Source organism: Passer domesticus, chromosome 4 (assembly GCF_036417665.1).
Source record: "Passer domesticus isolate bPasDom1 chromosome 4, bPasDom1.hap1, whole genome shotgun sequence".
NCBI lineage: Eukaryota > Metazoa > Chordata > Aves > Passeriformes > Passeridae > Passer > Passer domesticus.
The window spans coordinates 67,015,748-67,034,627 of record NC_087477.1 but is presented as its reverse complement, the minus strand read 5'-3'; the positions used below and the strand labels follow the sequence as shown (position 1 = coordinate 67,034,627).

The 18,880-nt window shown below is 36.4% G+C and overlaps 1 protein-coding gene across 4 annotated transcripts in view; it reads right to left on the bottom strand.

Moving 5' to 3' along the window:
• Window positions 1-18,880, bottom strand: part of KCNIP4 (potassium voltage-gated channel interacting protein 4) — a 385,018-nt gene that overhangs the window by 324,884 nt on the left and 41,254 nt on the right. Inside the window, exons 1-2 of one of the 4 annotated variants that reach the window (XM_064418513.1) lie at window positions 18,368-18,522; window positions 17,868-18,016 (exon numbers count right to left, since the gene is read on the bottom strand). The exons of the other annotated variants lie outside the window; for them this stretch is intronic. Of the exons in view, the coding sequence (XP_064274583.1) occupies window positions 17,868-18,015 (148 nt within the window). The 5' untranslated portion in view covers window position 18,016; window positions 18,368-18,522. Of the gene's footprint in view, window positions 1-17,867; window positions 18,017-18,367; window positions 18,523-18,880 lie in introns of those variants that run through there. 4 annotated transcript variants of the gene reach the window in all.

The window sequence follows — 18,880 nt, the reverse complement described above, 5'->3', positions numbered from 1 at the left end:
TGAATGATATTCTCAAATGTCATTTCACCAAAAAAAAAAAAAAAAACCACCAAAAAAACAAAAAACACACCAGCAAACAAATAAACCCATGAGGGAAAATAATAATAACCTCAGGCAATGTCCACAGTGAATTCCAAAGTATAAATAGCTCAGTTGAAAGCAGAACAAAAGTTGGGTTGTGTTATCATGCAGCTGAGCCAAAAATAAAGCTTCTTTGAAAATGCTTTAGAGAATCTCATAATTCTTACAAATCTTAATGCCTTAATCTTTCCCTTTAACCTTTCTCCAGCTAGATAAAAGGAATTAAAATAAAGCTTCTGATTCTGAGGAACAGAATGTTTGGTGTCTATTGTTGATAAAAAAAAGACTAATAAGCCTTTGAACATTGCTTGACCTCTCCCTTTGTATCAATCTAAAGATAGCATTTTTGTAAGTATTACATAATTTCAGTTCCAAAGTAGAAAAATTCTCCAACAGACATTTTCCTTTGGTCATTTTCCCACAGTAATTGATGCAAAAAAGCCAAAGGTATGAAATAAAAGATATATTTGATTATTTTACAATTTATCTTGAAGTTCAGGTGCTAAACAGGTCAAATTCAAATTATTACATTCCTAAGGAAACCACAACTAAAAAAGACAATACAGCAGGTCTTTTCATTCATTAACCAGGTCTGCTTTTGTCTCTGTCCTTTCCAAAATCAGATAGCAGAAGATTTTTAATAATATGATACCAAGACTTACAAGATATAAATTATAAAGAATCTAACATGTCCACATAAGTTTATATTGGTCTGTGAAGTGCTCTCAAAAACACAACCTGATACAAAGCCTGGTTGATTCTTAAATTAGTCACTTCATGAACAATGCCAGGTGGAATTTATTACCAAAACCAAAGAATGCTTAAACAAGAGTATCTCCTAAACATCTGTGTGCTCATTCTCCACCCAGGAAATGCAAAATGACTCAGCTCCAAAACGCTGATATTCCTGAAGGGGAGTATTTCAGAAGGGACAATTCTTACTGCATTTTCAGAGTTGAAAAGACTCTCCTTTGCCAAACAAGAAACCACTTTTTCCTTGTTCAGAACTATCATTTGCAAGATTTCCATAAAAACTCCATTTATCATCTTAGAGCTGGTGGTAAGAGATAAGCAGATAGTTTTCTGTGGGAAATGATGACATTGGAGACACAGAGGGACACCACTTATTGGCATCACTAAAGACATGAAGCTTCAATCAAGTGACATGGAGAACCTTTGAGATGGTGGGACCTTCTGTCAGAACCTGAGAGTTGTTTTAGGCCAAAAGGCCCTGTCTTTTTTAGTTTGCAGAATGAGTTTTTCCCAAGTGAATAACTTTCTGTATATATTGTGTATACTACTACTTGCTGATTTCATGGCATTTTGAATGTGTGCTCTGTGGGGTGTCACTTGAAAAAGAAAAGCAAGGTAAATAAGTTATTAATCAAAATTTGCATCCATTTATTTCTTTCCAAATTTGCTGATCAGATGAACAATGTGCCAGAGCTTTTCTGAAGATGATAAATTAACTACAACTCAATAAAAAAAGTTATGGAAAAAGCAGTGTGTATCTAATTCATTAAGGGAGGCATTAACATCATGATAGACCTTAGTATGAAGAAGAATTTTTAATTATGTCTTCTGAGCATGTTTTACCCTGAATAGCTGCAGTTTTGGTACTCCTACCACCTACTCTTTACAACTGCTCCAAAACAGCTTCTAAGAACATTTGCCTTTCTCAGAGAAACTGACTCCCACAGCTGGGGAAAAAAAAAAAATCTAAAATATTTTTCACCTTAAAATTATTATTTAGTTCAACTGAAAGATTTTGTGGCACGGTATCAATATCAGTTAATTTTTCTTACTATACAGGAACAAAGCCAAATTACTCTATTTGAAGCTCTCGCTTTTTAAACTCGTGTTTTGTACCAAATATCAATTTTCTTAGCTGTTCAAAATTAAAAAAAAAAATTCATAAAATGTTTCATGTTGGAAAGGGGCCTTAAAAAGCTTCTCATTCCAACCCTTTCATCATCCACTAGACCAGGGTGCCCACAGCCTCATTTAACTTCACTTCCAGGGATGAGCCTTCCACAACTTCTCTGGGCAACCTGGCCCAGTGCCTCACTACCTTTCTAATAGAAAAAATTCTTCCTTTTTTCTCATTTAAACACTCTCAGTTTGAAGCCATTCTCCCTTGTCCTATCAATACATCCCTTGTAAAAAGTTCTCCTCCAGCTTTCTTGTAGACCCCTTAGGTGCTGGAACTCTGCTTCTTCATGGTCCCAGCTCCCACTGCCTGTCTTCACATTTGTCGCTCTCCTCTGGACTCCTTCCAACAGGTCCATGTCTTTTTTATGTTGGGGTCTCCCTGGGCTGGATGCAGCACTCCAGGTGAGGGTTCATCAGAGGGAAGCAGAGCTGCAGAATCACCTCCCTGGGCTTCCTGGCCAGGCAGCTTTTGATGCAGCCAGGGTGTGGCTGGGCTGCGAACACACATTATTGGGTCATGTTGAATTTCTTGTCAACCAATGCTCCCAAGCACTTTCCTCAGGGCTGCTCTCAATCCATTTTCCTTGCAGCCTGATCTTTTGCTTCAGATTGCCCTGATCCAGTTGCAGGACAGAATCACAAAATCACAAAGCAGATCAGACTGGAAGGGACCACAGGTGGTTACGTGGCCCAATCTCCATTCAAGCAAGGCCATCCCAGAGCACATGGCCCAGGATTGTGTCCAGACACTTCTTGAACACCACCAGTGAAGGAGACAGGAGACTCCACAACCTCTCTGGGCAGCCTTGCATTTGAACTTCATGACGTTTACATGGGTCCGTCTCTCAAGCCTGTCCTGGTCCCTCATCCCCTCCCTCCAGTATGACAACCACATGTCATAGGCAACATCTTTGGGGTGCATTAAGCATTTCTCTCAATCTCAAACCATGCTTTTCCAGCAATTTTGGATCAACAACCAGAACTAATATCTGGCTATTTTCAGATCTCTACTCACACTAGCAAAGTTGCTACTAATGTCTCAGTAATGGAATTTATATGAAAAGAATGATATTTCCTTGGACAGTTGTGTCTTTTTTTCCAAATTTGTAGGGAGATATCCACTTTTAGAGACGACAGGAAAGAAAACAGATTGCTCACACTCACTGAGCAAGTGGCAGCCTGGCAGATCTGCCACTGAAGCCAATCTCAGCAGCCACTGACTGAGACTCTGTGTATATCTCCAGGAGACCCAGCCCACAGGTAAAAGAAACTCAATGCCATTTATCTCTTTTATGTTTTTCCTGTTTGAAGCAGCCTTCTTTCTCTGCACTCCAGGGGGGAGCTAGATGCATGCAGTTCACTCTGAATAAGCGGTGAGAAGTTCACAGTTCCCAAAAATAGCATTGTGTACAGGCAGTAGCTGTGTCTCAGGAGCAGTGCAGCTCTGCTTACATGGCACAATGCCTGCTATAGTTAGCATTGCTCAGTCGGCTAATTAGCCAAGTGAAGGTCCTGCATGAGCACTTGCATATTATTTCCCACTGCAGAGTTAACTCAGCCTCGATATCTCTGCATAATTTATCACTGTCCACAAAAAGAGCTGGATTCCTGGTATGCCTGTATGGGGATGATCAGGCAGCTGACTAACTAATGTCTATACATTCACCTCCGTGGTTTGACCCACATTTCACTCCCAAGCTGATCAAGTGAAATAAGAAATTCTGTTCTTAGTTTACATATCTCAGGGAAACATACATTCAGTGAATATTTTACCTTAAAAACATCAGAACATATACTTACACATAAAAAAAAAAATTGGTTATTACAGCTCCATAAGCTTTAATTGTCGCTTTTCAATATATTTTATAGTCCTCAACCAACTACTGCATTTTAAATAAGTCATTACAGCAGAAGCTACTGCAAAATTGAAAGAATATTTGTATTATAGGGTACGAAAAAAATAAGTGGAACCTTTGAACTTTTCCAAAACTTAGGGCTCAGATACTTTTAACTTACGTATTTAATTCAAATATGTCTGCTATATTACATTGATTTGACATGTAATTTACTAAAATAGTACGTTATAATGATGCTAAAATATTATTTGGGGGAAATACTTCATTATCTTTTCAATATAAGTAGGCATTCTTGTCCTCTGGGAATGACTGCTTTTTATGGAATAATTATAAATAAAGGAATTTATGAATTCATACAGTGTTATGATAATCAATGTTTTACTTGGAAAAAATATAAAAAATTACAACATTTCTTAAATTAATGAAAAATAAGTATACAAAACTTGCCTGGAACTTGACAATTTTAATAAAACTTGAAATTAAGATAACTAAAAATTAATAGAAAATTAATGAGGATCCTATAGAGTATTGCTAGGTGTTTAGAAAAGTTGAGAGACTCAATGTCTATGAAATGCAGAAGGTTTATTTCCCACAGCCTTTTCCTTAGTGAAGTACTTTATTTCTGGCATAAAGAAGGGTTTAAATGTTATTTCTCAATTGGCAGATTTTTTTTACTTGATTTCCAGAAGTGCATCATGTTACAAAAAATGAAAGGCAACAAAGAATGGAACTCAAGCTCTGTTGTGCAGGAGGAGGCAGAGGCAAGAACAAAGGCACCTGCACATCTCTGAGGAAGGTTAAGAAAAAATATTTCTATAACTGACATTAAGCAAAAAGAATAAATAATTTCCAGCACAATTCTCCAAATGCCTAATGCAATGGAAGGCAGCTGACAATCAGACTTCTGCTGTGACAACAGATGCTACATTCTATGGTTAACATCAAATTATTTTATGAGCTACTGAAACACACTTATGTATTTCCCTGCTCTGCAAAAAAATCAGTAAGTTTTCAATTTTACTTCTAGTTCAGCTTGAATTAAGGCAGATCAAACTAAAAATTGCTCCAAAAATTTCATGGGTATCTTGTCTTTAGAAACAGGGCTATGGTACCCTGGTGATTACTGTAAACAAAAATTTAACCATTCAGTTTGAGATGTCATACACGAGGTGACTACTCAAGCAATGGCATGACAGTCTATTGTGTGGACCAGTGAATAAATGGACTTGATATTACTGAAAGAAGGCAAGAAAATTGTCCTTTTTGTGCTAGAACATTGATGACTTGTGAGAAGGTCATATTTTGGATATGTTTCCATTCATGGCCATTTGAAGGAATGCTGCAGTTCCTGATCAGTCAGGAACACAGCAGAGTTTGCCCTGTCCTGAGGCATTGTCTTTCCTTCACTAGCTTTCCCTTGGGGCTTTAAGCTATGGAATTTTTCTTCTGGATTGGTGACTAAATGCAGCAATTTGTTATCCCAACAAAATAGCTTTGTTAGCTTTGTTTCAATCACAAGAGCCAGTATATGATGTGAAAGAGCAGCAAGTATGGTCCGTCTCAACTTTTCCATGGCTTTTAACACTGTCTCTCACAACACTGTCACAGGTAAACTCAGGAATTGTGGACTGGGTGAGTGGACAGTGGGATGAATTGAAAACTGTCTGAACAGCAGATCCCAGAGGGTCATAATCAGTGGCATGAGGTTTAGTTGGAGGCCTGTCACAGGTGGTGTCCCTCAAGGTTCAATACTGGGCCCAGTGCCATTAACTTATTGATCAATTGCTTGGATAAAGGTCCAGATGCCTCCTCAGCAAGTTCATAGATGACACAAAGCTGGGAGGACTGGCCAATACCCCTGAGTGCTGTGCAGCCCTTCAGGCGGACCTGGACAGGTTGGAGAGATGGACAGGAAGGAAGCATTTGAAATTCAAGAAAGGCAAATGCAGGATCCTGCACCTGGGGAGGAATAAGTGCAGGCACCAGCACAGAAAAGCAGCTCTGCAGAGAAGGACCTGAGCCAGCAGTGTCCCTGTGGCCAGGAGGACCAATGGTACACTGGGGTGCATTAGGGAGGGCACTGACAGCAGGCTGAGGGAAGTGATCCTGCCCCTCTACTCAGCCTGGTGAAGCTCATCTGGAGTTCTGTGTCCAGTTCTGGGCTCCTCAGTACAAGAGAGACATGGAGCTCCTGGAACAAGTCCAGAGGAGAGGGACAAAGATGATGAAGGGACTGGAACATCTCTGCTACGAGGACAGGCTGAGGGAGCTGGGCCTGTTCAGCCTCAAGAAGACACAGCTGGGAGGGGAGCTCATCAATGTCCGTGAGAACCTGAAGGGAGGGTGGCAGGAGGATGGAGCCAGGCTCTGCTCAGTGGAGCCAAGCCACAGGAAAAGACTGCTCGCTGCCAATATCACTATCATACTTCTTGCCATGTCTATACCACCATAAAATCTCATGGAATAAAACCTTTATGAGGGAATTCAGATCTTTCTATAAATTTTTCCATTAAACCCATCAGGTACGCTAAATAATATCAAACTTGCTTTGCAATTCTTTCTTTCAAACCACCTTGTTTAATAAGTTGTTGTCTACTATGGCATACAAGATTTTCCAGAACAACCTAAGGTTATACTGATTGCAAAGTATTAATCCTAGTATTTACCCAATTTGTGGAATACAAATGTATCAATTGTGTATCAATTAAAATTACACTGCTTAGACATTTCATAATGAGAAAGAAAAATCACATGTTCATATACTCAACTTTCTTTGTGCCAACACATTATCTTTGTCTCATTAAAGAGCTTTATGCCATCTGTACCATCTGTGATACCAGCTGGTACATTGGTCCAAAAATATCACTTCAATTATAGTATACTGATTAGTTTTTATATAGATTCAATTGTAGCTTAACTGAATTACAAAAATAAATTTATATTGGGTTTTTTTCCCATTTCTGTGATTTAATTTTGGTGATAAAATTCTAAAACTTCCTGTTCTTTTCTCGAGACTTGGAGATTTTATAGTTTGAAGCTTATAAAATAAAGAAATAGTTAAAATAAGGTTATAAATTAAATAAGTACTGACATCATGTTTGAAATGAGAAACCAAACATTTCTAGCAAAAATGGAGTATTATTTTGTTACAATTTGTTATTCAAAAAGCACAGAATCAACTAAAAATGCTTTTTCCCCAAAATGTTCCTTCTGACAAATACTATATTCATTAAAAAGGTAACTTTACAAAGCTAAAAGTTGGGTGTTATTTTGTTTTCCTACATAAAGATTTAACTTATCAAAGTAAGGTTATTTATATTAAGCAATTGAGTGGAATTCCTTTTACAGTGAGATTTAATGGCAAGATTCTCATTCATTCCAGCAAGCTAAAATTCAGCATCACACAATTAAGGGAAAGACACATCCTTCTATACCCCTCACCCCTTGTAATAGGGATTGATGCTTAGATCAATCACATTACCCCTGCTTTTAAGCTGTACTACAAGCTAAGATCTGAGTTTTATGCTATGAAAACTTCCCACGCAGAAATTCTGGTATATATATTAATTACACAGGAAGTATACATCAAAAGAACTGTACCGTGATCATAAATCCTAACAGCATTAGTTCAGCCCCTTTCTACATATGCATTGTGGTGCAACTTTTAATGACATGATGATGTGCTTTAGTTTGAACAGGAGCATCTTTTGATAAGTTAATTTAATTCACGGATATTAGCTATTTACCAAATTCAAAACGTCACACTTTCCTCATTTTGTGCCCCCATAACTTACTTATCAAACATTATTGAAAATCTGAACTGAAAACAGACTTCTCTCTGATGTTCCTCACTGCAGTGTCTGAGTGCTTCACAAACATTACTGCATTTATATTCAAAATATCCTTGCGAGATGAGAGGTTATTATTATACTTACTTTATGCAGAACAGAGGCACAGTGAGATTAAGATCAAAGGTATTGGCTAATTTGGGCACTTGGTAGGAAACTCATGGAAGCTCATTTTCACACTGCCTAATACACAGCCTTTCATATATGTTCAAAGCCTAGTTAGTAATGGTGTAAGTGCTCAATATTCTGCACATCAAACCCCAAGGATTCACTCAGAAAACAAGAAGAAATTGTCAGAACTGACTCCTTTCACGTCACATCAGGAGGTTTAGGTTAGACATCAGGATATGAGGGGAAGGTTCTTCACCCAGAGGGTGTTTGGGCACTGGAGCAGGCTCCTCAGGGAAGGGGCCACAGCACAAAGCCTGACAGAGCTGAGGTGTTTGAACAGCACTGTTGGGCACATATTGTGTGATTCTGGGGGTGTCCTGCACAGAGCCAGAAGCTGGACTGGATGATCTTGATGGGTCCCTTCCAACTCAGCATATTCTATGATTCTATGACACAAGGGCTCTGTGGAAGAAGAAATCTAGATCTTCAGCATAAATTAACCATATGGACCTCTTTTCTTTTCTGTATCCTGTTTTGTTAACTATTTTCTAAACTGCTCACTCAACAACTATGGAATTTCACTGTTATTGTACTAAAAGTAGAGGGGTTTTGGTTTCAGACAAATTTACAGCTAGGAAAGAGACAAACAGATAGCTGCAGTAAAGTTACCATGTCCCCATATAATTCAAAACTAGAATTGGAGTAACTTCTGGTTTTCCTCACAGCAGAGATTATTGAGATTCATAAACACAAGAGTGGATTCTATGTTGCTGTAGGGACATACTGTGATGATTCACCCACTCCATCTAGGTTTGATTTTTCTCACTGGTCACTTTTCATCTCAGTTTCATCAGAAGTGGTATGAATGAAAGGACTTAGTTTAAGCAGTGAAACTATCACAGCTTGGAAAGGGTAGCTCTTGTCAACTGAATCATCTTCAGTTAAAAAATTTTACCTCTCAACCAGCAAAGATAAACACAAACAGACAAAGATAAACTTAGAGAAATTTATAACAGCTCAGCTGATAGATGCTACAGTCAAAAGCTGTAGTATTTTAATGGCTTTAAATATATATATACAATAAGTATAACAAGAAATGTAGTAACGCTAATTCTGTTCAGAGGAACTTGGTGATGTGAGCTGACAGAGGTTTAACTATGATGCATTTTTGCTGGCAGTCCTTGCTGTTACATTCAAGACTACTTAAACCTATGCACATGCTTAGGCCAGCAGGAGGTGATGAAAACAGTTTCACCTTACTAATGCCCTAGACCTTGAGTTCTCTTATTGTCAGAAATAGGTTTTCTCTACTGCTGAGAATGGTAAGCCCAACCCTTTCAAGTATCTTGCTTTTGCAAGACCAAAGATAACACTAATTAAATGATGTTTTAGAAAAGGGCTTTCAGTATAACAGCTAATAAAATTTTCAACTTTTTCATCTATTATAATTTTCCTTTTCCCACCATGTATAACAAAGAAATCAGACTGGCCTCAAACATAAAGGGTTGCAGAGAACAGTGCAAAAAGCACACAGGTAGCTCAGTACTTCTTGCACCATTTTCTGTGACATATGTGAAGCCAAGTATGACTTCTGCTTTCTTACACAGTATAGGCTTGCTGGCATTTGGCTGGGATGATCTGGAAAATTCAGTTGCACTGTTGCCACATATGACTAATACGGTCATTGAGCCCACTAAACATTTAGATGGCTTGGTGAAAATCTTCACCTCCTTACTGACTTTTCCTTAGTTTCTTGCACGCAGAACGGATGAGTAAGAAAGTTTAAGAACAACTGAGAATGTACCTCCTTGCCAAGAAGATAATGTCACTGGGAGGAACAGCAGGGAGGTGCCAGCAGGACAGCCTTACTGCAACAATGAAAAGTCCCATATCCTCCCAGTTACCCTTTTTGGGCTGAAAAAAGGGCACATTATCCTATCGGAACTGTTGTGTGCCAGAATTACCAAGACTGCACTGCAGACTCCCATGGAAACAAGAATTTAAATTAAAGGTGGGGAGGGATAAAGCAACACACAATTTTGTCAGTTCCTACTGTTTTTCCCTCATTTCTTCTGCCCTAACTTTTCATTTCTGAGATATGCTGGTTTTCCTTTTATTTTGATCTTTTGCAAAAAGTTATCCAGTCATAATGATTCAGCATGATAAAAACAAAACAAAACCAAAAACCCTGGTTTTGCAGACTTCTTTTAAGAAACTGCTTCTGTCAGCTACCTTGATCTGCAATAGAAGTGCTCCTTCCAGCCACAGGATTTTTTCCGGGGACAGACACTTGCAAATGCAGTTGTGTTATACAGCACTAACACAATTTGTTTAAATTCCATAAACAAAATGCCTATCTCACCAAGCACCACAACAAATTCAGTTCTTTATGAGCCTTACCATTTATAAAAAGACATTCAGGGCTCTCATTTAATCTGGAATACTATCAGTATATTTAATCATTTAAATTGCTGGAATGATGCCCAGATGGAAAGTGGCAAGATATTTAAAGATTTATTCCATTTTCTAAGTATGCTATGAATATAAAAGTCCTTCCCCTTAATCTAATATGCTTCTTTGGCCTATTAGTTTTGGATTGATAAAATGTTTTTAAATAAAAAATCAGCAGTTGGCAGACATGGTAAAAATCAAGATACTGTAAGTACAGAGACTTAATAGGAATATATTTTGGTTTCTTACAGGATATATTTAAGTCTCCAAAAGAGCTCTACCATTTACTGTATTCCAAACCTTGTTAAATTTCTAGAACTTGATTTTTAGGTAACAGATTTTCATAAATTAGCAAGAGTTGTCTTTTTTTTTTTTTTCTTTTTAGAAATAGGACCCTGACCTTTGTGTAAAAATGAAGGACAGTATGGGGAAACAAAATTAGACATCAGATTCTCCAGTTGAGAGGTCAGAACTTGACTTTCTTTAATCTTCAGAGAATATAATTTCTATATTGTGGTGCAATAAACAGTTTTTAAATATCTGCATAATATTGAACAAATAACTCAAATTTTGCTACAGAAACAAGAATTAGAGAAAATTATATTTCTGGTATAACTAGCTGGTTAAAAAGTAGTTAATCAGCTATTCCTTACATTCTTCAACCCAACTGAAGAAGATTGTGTTTTAATAGTTTAAAGCGACTGAACAACAAGTTGATCGTTCGTAAGTACAATTAATGACCTCAAAAAAATAAAAATTTCGCTATGCAGAGTCCAGAGTGACATTCCTGGAAAGGTTCCAGCCTGCTTGATGGTTCCTCATGCTTTTTATATGACAAGAAAACACACATTTGTGATGATTAATCAAAAACTAAATGGTTTATAAAAACGGTCTGTTTATAGCTCTTAATTAGAGCTAATTTAAAATTTTGTATTCTTAGGACACTCATGTGAACAGCTTCATGTTAATACTGGTCAGTAGGAAGAGAAAGAGACACAAAGAGCAAAAAATCTCATGAGTTCAAGGTCCTATTCTTCAAATGCATAGTTTTAGGCAGCAACCTGCCATGAGTTAAGGCTTCATCATCCAGCATCCTGTCCCTCCTGATAACAGCAATACTGGAATTAGAAAGGTGGCAATTGCAGGAGACCATAAAAATCCATTCTGACATGAAGGAAACAAACCTCCAAGAGAAAAGCAGAGGCAAACCTTGTTGTATAATGTTTACATATCCAGGGAAGCATAAAGCAGAAACTCCATGAAGTGATACACCCAAATATTTCTAAGCCTTATTTCTCAGGAGTTGATGATGGAGCATGTTTTACCCTTTGAATGTCAAACCCTAAGGAAATCTGATTTCCATGGAATATCATTCTCCTTACACAACAGGCACATTCACTCTAAGGAGAACTGACTCCATAATCTGCACTTTGCAAATTGCTATCTTTGTATCAAGCACCTTTAAGAACTTAGTTATGGATAATACTTACTTTTATAGGCACTAATAACTGTTTCAAGGGCTCTAAAGATGCAGGTATAAATTCTCCCCAGACTGTAAAGTAGTGTCTATTGCAAGAGTTCGGCCACTTCATTTGAAAATTTGGAAATGTTTAAAAACCTTTTAAGTATGGAGTAAAGCTACAAGATTTTTCATAACGACTGTGGCCTCTAACTAATAATTTTAAAACTTTAAGAAGAATCAAAATCTTCATAAGGTACGTGTCCATGGGATGTTTCTCATAAAAAATAAAAGAGAATTACTATTAAACTGTTTTAATCAAAAAATGATGTGACATAATTTTATGCATACAAAAGTGTGTGTCAGAGCCTCACATTTTCATTAGCTACATGCAATGCTCAGTTTAACAGGTCTACACAATTGCACAGTAAAACCCCTTTCCAAAACATTAATCTGGAACAATTCTAAATTGTGAGAATCGATGTTTTTCCAATTCCCATTTTAATGCTCTGAAAGACAAGAATTCCTAAATAGTACACCTTCCTGTTAATTTGTGACATTAACTATTACTGCTGCCCTGAAGAGAGTATTAGAAGCCTTACTGAGATTACTCTCCATGTTACAAATTTAAAAGAAAATTACATTCACCAAGGAGAGCCTCTAATTTTATTGCCACTATTTGCCTTCAAGAGTTAGCATTTGGCAAGAAAGGAACAAACTACACGGTGCCCCTTTTTGCCAGGAAACTTAATACAAACTCTTTGTATGAGATTATGGGTAAACAGGCTTTAGTGTAAAGCAAAAAAAAAAAAAAAAATTAAAAAAAATTTAAAAAATAGAGTATTACCCCTCATATTTTTTCTTTTTTTAACATTTTTAAAACAGCTTCTTCATACTCAGTAAATACATACATCTACATCTTAATTCTAAGTGAAGAATTATTTAGCTAAGAATAGAATCCAATATTGATTTCAAGGAAAACAATTGAAATAAATAAAAATGTCTACTTAACAAAACTTTTATATTTAAATGGATTATATTCACATTTTCCATCCAGTTCATTGAGTTCAAAAATATGTATATACAATGTAGTCAATATTTGTTCAGAAGGTAGAACTCTCCTAACACAAAATGGATCATTTGCACAGAAAGCCAGAAGGTATAAGGCAACATGAAACCTTGACTTAGTAGAGACAAATAAGAAAACAGTGCTAATTCACACTTTACTGTAATTAAAGAAATATGCAAATCAATATTGAGCAATGTTCATTAATTGTGAAAAAATATCATTCGAAGACACAAAATGAAAAAGCTTTTTGCCCTTTAAGTTTTTCTCGGTATATGTTCTGGATAGCAGATTTACTTCAGAATAATATGTACACCAAGAGCAGCAGCATCAAATTCTAAAACATTTTAATAAATATTTCAAATAGATGAAGTGGGCTAAACATTGCTTGCTTTGAATTCTCAAGCAAATTTCTTTTTGTAGTTTTCACTACAAAAATAAAGCTTTCTGTATTACCTAAAACTATTAAAGGTTCCATTTTAAATGAATTTCTGTGTTTGTGTTCAGAGCATAAAATCTCAGATATGTTAATCTCTTCAGTCATTAATACATGCATAATAGACTGCAAAGCCTCCTTTTTCAGCATTCAAGAAATACTGCAAAGGGTTATGATCTAATTATTTACATGCTGAGCACCTAGAATGGAAAGGAGTAGTGGGTCTGGCAAGCAACAGTCCTCAGTCTCTCCACAACTTCTCTCTCAATCCCTTCTTCAATCCCTACATCTTTTGCTTTCCTCTTCCTACCCCTCTCTTTTTACCTCTTAGAGGCTTTCAGAATCAAAATTGCAAAGCCACGTGAACAGCAGTTCTAGAGGGACATAGAGAAAAATGTGCCCATAAAAAAGTCTTCTCATGTAAATCTATGATTTCAACAGAAACCAAACAATGCTCAAAGCATCTATGAGAAAGCTGAGGGGGAAAAAAAATCCACGAAAACAACAGGAGTTTGAAATGACAGGAAATAAAAAATAACATATCTGATAGGCCTTAAAAATTCAATTACTGGGCAAGTTAAGATCTGAACTGTATACCAGCCACGGTTTAGGAGAGGACTGTTAGTTAAGAGCAGCTACTGGGACAAGGGAATGAAGTCAGGTGTATATGGTATTCCTGACACTGAAGACTTATTATTTATTGTTTATTTCTGACACTTTTATCTGCAACATTTATTTCATATTCTTCCTCTAGGGAAGATTAATTAGGACCAGGAAGATTTCAGGAACTATCACTCCATGCACAAGCAAACAAAAAAGATATTTTTGCTACAGTAATCAAGTTAGGAAAAAGAATCCTGTTTCATGAGTCATGATGCTTTCTAATTAAGGCAGTTGAGGGCTTTGATAGTGGAATGCAAATCCTGTATGTAATCCTGATGTCATCACTTTCTACCTTACATGCTGTCTTTTTCTCACCACTTCACTGCTCAAAAGAAAAGCACGCAGCAGGTGATGCTGAGAGACATTGAAAAAATAATTCAGTCCAAAGGACCCCTATTCTATATGAATAAACATTTTTGTTAATTTTTAACTGTCTTTCAGAGACCCTGAGATGTGACTAGATTTCAAAGCAATGGTCAACTTATTTGCATAGGACAACCAAAGGCAAATGGGCCACAGAAGACAAACTACTACCCTATTTACACAAAGTCCACATTTAAAAATCTGGTACTGACAATCTTCAGCAGGAATTTTTTGAGCTATTTAAGGTCTGAGACAGTATGAAGTATCCTAGGCAGAGCAGAATTTTAACTAGCTCTGAAATAACTTGGGCTATTTTTTCCATATATACTTTATCAAATGTACTGTTTGACAGGATAAAACACACACAATGATTGACAGCTTGGGATTATTCCTAAAACACTCATACCTCATCTCATAAATATGTGATATGAGGAAACATAAACAATGTAAAAAACATAAATAAACAGTTGATCATGTATATTTTTAGCAGTATGAAATACGGAATCAGCACTACAATGCCTGCAAATTTATCTTCATGAAAGACACTTGCTGTCCTCTTGGTGTCTGTCATTTGCATTTTACAAAATCTGCAGCAAATGTATATTCATGGCATAGAATGATCGTGAAAGACTCATAACTGCCCTGGGTTAGCTGAGGAGGCTGCCAGTTTTGTGAGAGGATACTTCAGGGCTGCCCATTTTTGAAATTGAGCATTTTAAATCAAAGGCTTTTCAATAGGTCATTTAAACTTGGGCTCAGAGTTTATTGCAGCATCAAGCTCTCACTGATGCACTCCTGGCACTGCCGCAGTCTGTTCCTCTGGCCTCAGATACAAGATACCTGCTCTCTGAAACTACTGTCTGATGGAATTAATCAAATTACTGAGCCTTGAGCATTGATTAAAATACTGGGTTTACTATGAAAACGTTTCCTATTGACAACCATGTTATTCCATTTACTTTTCTTTGAAATACAAGAAAGTGCTCTTTTTTTAAATTCTCTTGATCATCCTTTTGAGGATGCACTCGTGCATTGAATCCATGAGGTTTACATTCTACATCAAAAAAGGTTGAATATAATTATCTTTCTGGTATTTATGAAAGATATTTATTTTGGTATTTATTGGTATTTATTCTGGTATTTATTCTTCTTATTCCCAGATTTTGAAACAGGAAGAGCAGGAAGACCTCCACAGTGATGATAAAATTTTAGAAATTGTCAAAGAGTGAAGATTTTCCATTCTGAATATAGAGTTAAATCATCCCAACATTGCAGTAAATCAAATATTTATTTTCCTGCTCCAAATTCATAAATGGAAATTGTTTCTGAAAGAATAATTAATTCTATGGAACTAAAACATGTTGACAAACTCAGCTGCAAGATTATACAAATAAACTAAAATGTGAAAAATGAATTGTAGAGGAGAAACGGTATCTCTTGTAAAAGAAAGATCAAATATCCATTATTGCCCAGCATTTCCAGCTGCAAACTGCTACAAGGACAATGAGTTACCACATAATCTGGAACTTGGAGCTATCGTGATTTTTTAGAAATACGAACAAAAAATTTCAGTTCTTTTTAAATACTAAACTGGAAGCCTCAACTGCCTAATGACTATTTTTATACCCCTTCACCAGTGTAATTTAGATTTGTGGGAAATCTGATTTCTGTAAAAGAACATCTAAGTGGGAATAAGCCACCACAATGTCATTTGCAAACCCAGTCTCATTCTTCCCACAGAAAACAGTAGGTATTGAGCAAGCAGCTCTGGGGCCATTCTCTTAGCTCCTACAGCACTGTCATGAGTTGTAGGAATGCTCCATCACTGCAGTCCAACAGAACCTATTTGGCCAGTGAGGTCACCTTGGGCAACAGCACAGTACTGAACAAAGTGCCTCAGAAAGTCTGTCTTCTTGATCCTGATAAATATTCAAATCTTCTTGTAAAGGTATCCCTATGGGAATATGCATCCTATAATTTGCTACTACACAAAGCAAAATTAATGGCTCTGTTTTGAGTTAACATTTGTCAGATTCTGATTTTGTCTCTGCCGGAGTAAAACTGAGCCTGATTCTATAGTGATTAATCTGTCTGCTAATCCATTTTGCCAAGATAAAATAAATCTTTAATTCTATCATCACCTATTGACTGTTTTAAGACCCTTTTTAGAGGTGCAAATTATTAGCCAGTTTGAAGATATTGAAGAATCGGACCTATAAACTTCAATGCAATCTGCTTTAGATTCACCCGTCGTTTCTAGAAAGGTGATTGTATGAACAGAAGGATGAGTGCTCTGAAAGAGTTACAGAATATTTTTGCCTCATTAGCACCAGTAACAATACAAAAAAAAAAAAAAAAAAAAAGTGCAGCAAATTATAGCCACAACCTGATACAATAATAGGAAATCAAACATGTATTTAGCAAACCATAATATTCATGTGATTAAAGCAACCATTTTTGAAAAAATGAAAAACTTTTAAAAATGAGTGGCTGAGAATAGCTAAATGTTTATGCTTAGATTAAAAGGCATATGAAGCACTTATTTACTTGGATAATGCAGAGATTTAAAACCAGAGGTAGGTCATATTTAACCAGAACATTGTTTCTAAAAGATGGAACTAAGCTTCTATAGCATAGCCTTTAAAATAAATGTGTAAATAAAGTAACATATCACACACTCAGGTTATGGTGCCTTAGCTCTTTATGACAAAGCAATGTTATGCATTTCTTTTCATTCTGTTTGACACAAATTGGATACACTGAGGACAAGGTTTGGGGGTTTTTTGTTTGTTTCTGTCATAAACTGTGTACGAGGGAATGAAAAATGCTGCCAAAATGCAAAAAAAAATTGTTTCGGGCAGTGTTTTTTCTTCTGTTTCTACATAATACTGCAAAGTACAAACACAATGGTAAAAAGAGGAATCTGGTAAATAAAATTCTTAACTGTTTGTATGTTTCTGAAGGAAATAATGTGAAGCAGATTAACCATCATTCCAGAACAGTTGCTGTTTAATTTATTATTCATAAAAGAGTTCAACTTTCAATGGTGAGACATTTCACAGCCAACTTCTAATTTAAAAAAAAAAAAAAAAATTCTTTTAGTATTTATTAATAAATACAGTACATAACATCATTATGTATAAATGTGACAGAATGTTACCTTTCTTCATTCCTCAAAGACAAAGGGGTTGATCATGTAATTTTCATGCAAATATACTCTGACAACAATGAAAGGAGGTTTTACTCATCAAAACAGAATTTTGGGTTGGGCCATCATAAAATAATACATCTAATTGCTGGGATTTTACATTTACTCATTTTTCTTCTGACTGAAGGATTTTTTTTTCTGCAGACCATGTATTTTTATGTGCTGCAAAATGAATACTCCTGCAGTACAATTATTTTTATCACATTATGATAAAGCACCTCAATCAAAGCTGTACCATTTTTAATCTCTTTGCACAATAGACTCAAGACAGCAGAGACTTTTTGTACCTGTAACTTGACTGATGTTAAATTCAGTAATACCATTGTATCAAACTCAGAATTCTTGGAAGGACAACAATTTCACCTACACTACAATTTTCAATAGAAAAGGTACCTTTAGAGCTCAAACTTTTCCAGGCAAAAATTCGCTTTATCAAGCAGCAATTCCTAAGCATTTTCTTACAGCTTGCAGGCTTCTGAGGATACTGTTGCAAATCTTCATTCTCGTCATGTTTTTTCTTCTCAGGGGCTAACACTTCCATCCTAAACAAAAACTTAACCTTTAGTTTTCCTGCAGGATATTTACATAACTCAAATCCGAATACTATGGGTAAAGGAGATGGGGGGGAGAAGAGAGGAGATGGACTGGGGATAAAGTGAAAATATATAGAATTTCATTAACTATTCTCAGTTCATACATTCCTAGTATTAATTGAAATTAGTGTATTAATATTCCTTTGGTTTTAATTATTTATCTGGAACATTAATGTATTTGTAAGATATACAGATGGAGTAAAATCAGATTTTATCTATTATTTTTTAAAACTCTGATTTTAACTTAAATGATAAAAAAATATGTAATCTCTAGATGGTAAATAAATATTTACCTCTTACCTTAGTCAGTTGTTTAGGTAAAGGAAATAATGTAATCCTCTATGCATGAACCTATTATCCTTCCTATCTTAGCTTGCCTGACATCAGTGTCATAGAGGAGAGCTGCATTCCTCTAGCTGTTGCTGAAAGACAGCTGCTCTACCCAGAAAAGATGAATAGTTGGGATTCTGTGCTGCCTTAATGCCACTGTCACTCAAGTGCAGAAAAGCAGCTGAGCCACTTAAAGCCAGTTGTACGCTTGGGGACCATTTCTCTACACTACCTTCTCATTCACAGAGGCAGAGCAATAAATCCCCACATGGCATTATTTTTCTTTGTGGACTGACACTCTGAAGAAGCCAGAGGCCGTTAGCAACAACCAGCACTGACTAGGACCTAACCAAAGCTCTGCTCAGGGGCTAAAAACCAAAGGAAAGGAACCTACCCAGCGTTCCAGGGCTTTGGTGCCACTCCAAGGTCACGCAGGAGCCCTGAGCAGCGTTCCTGTTTGCTCCTCAGCGAGCTCCAGCCGGA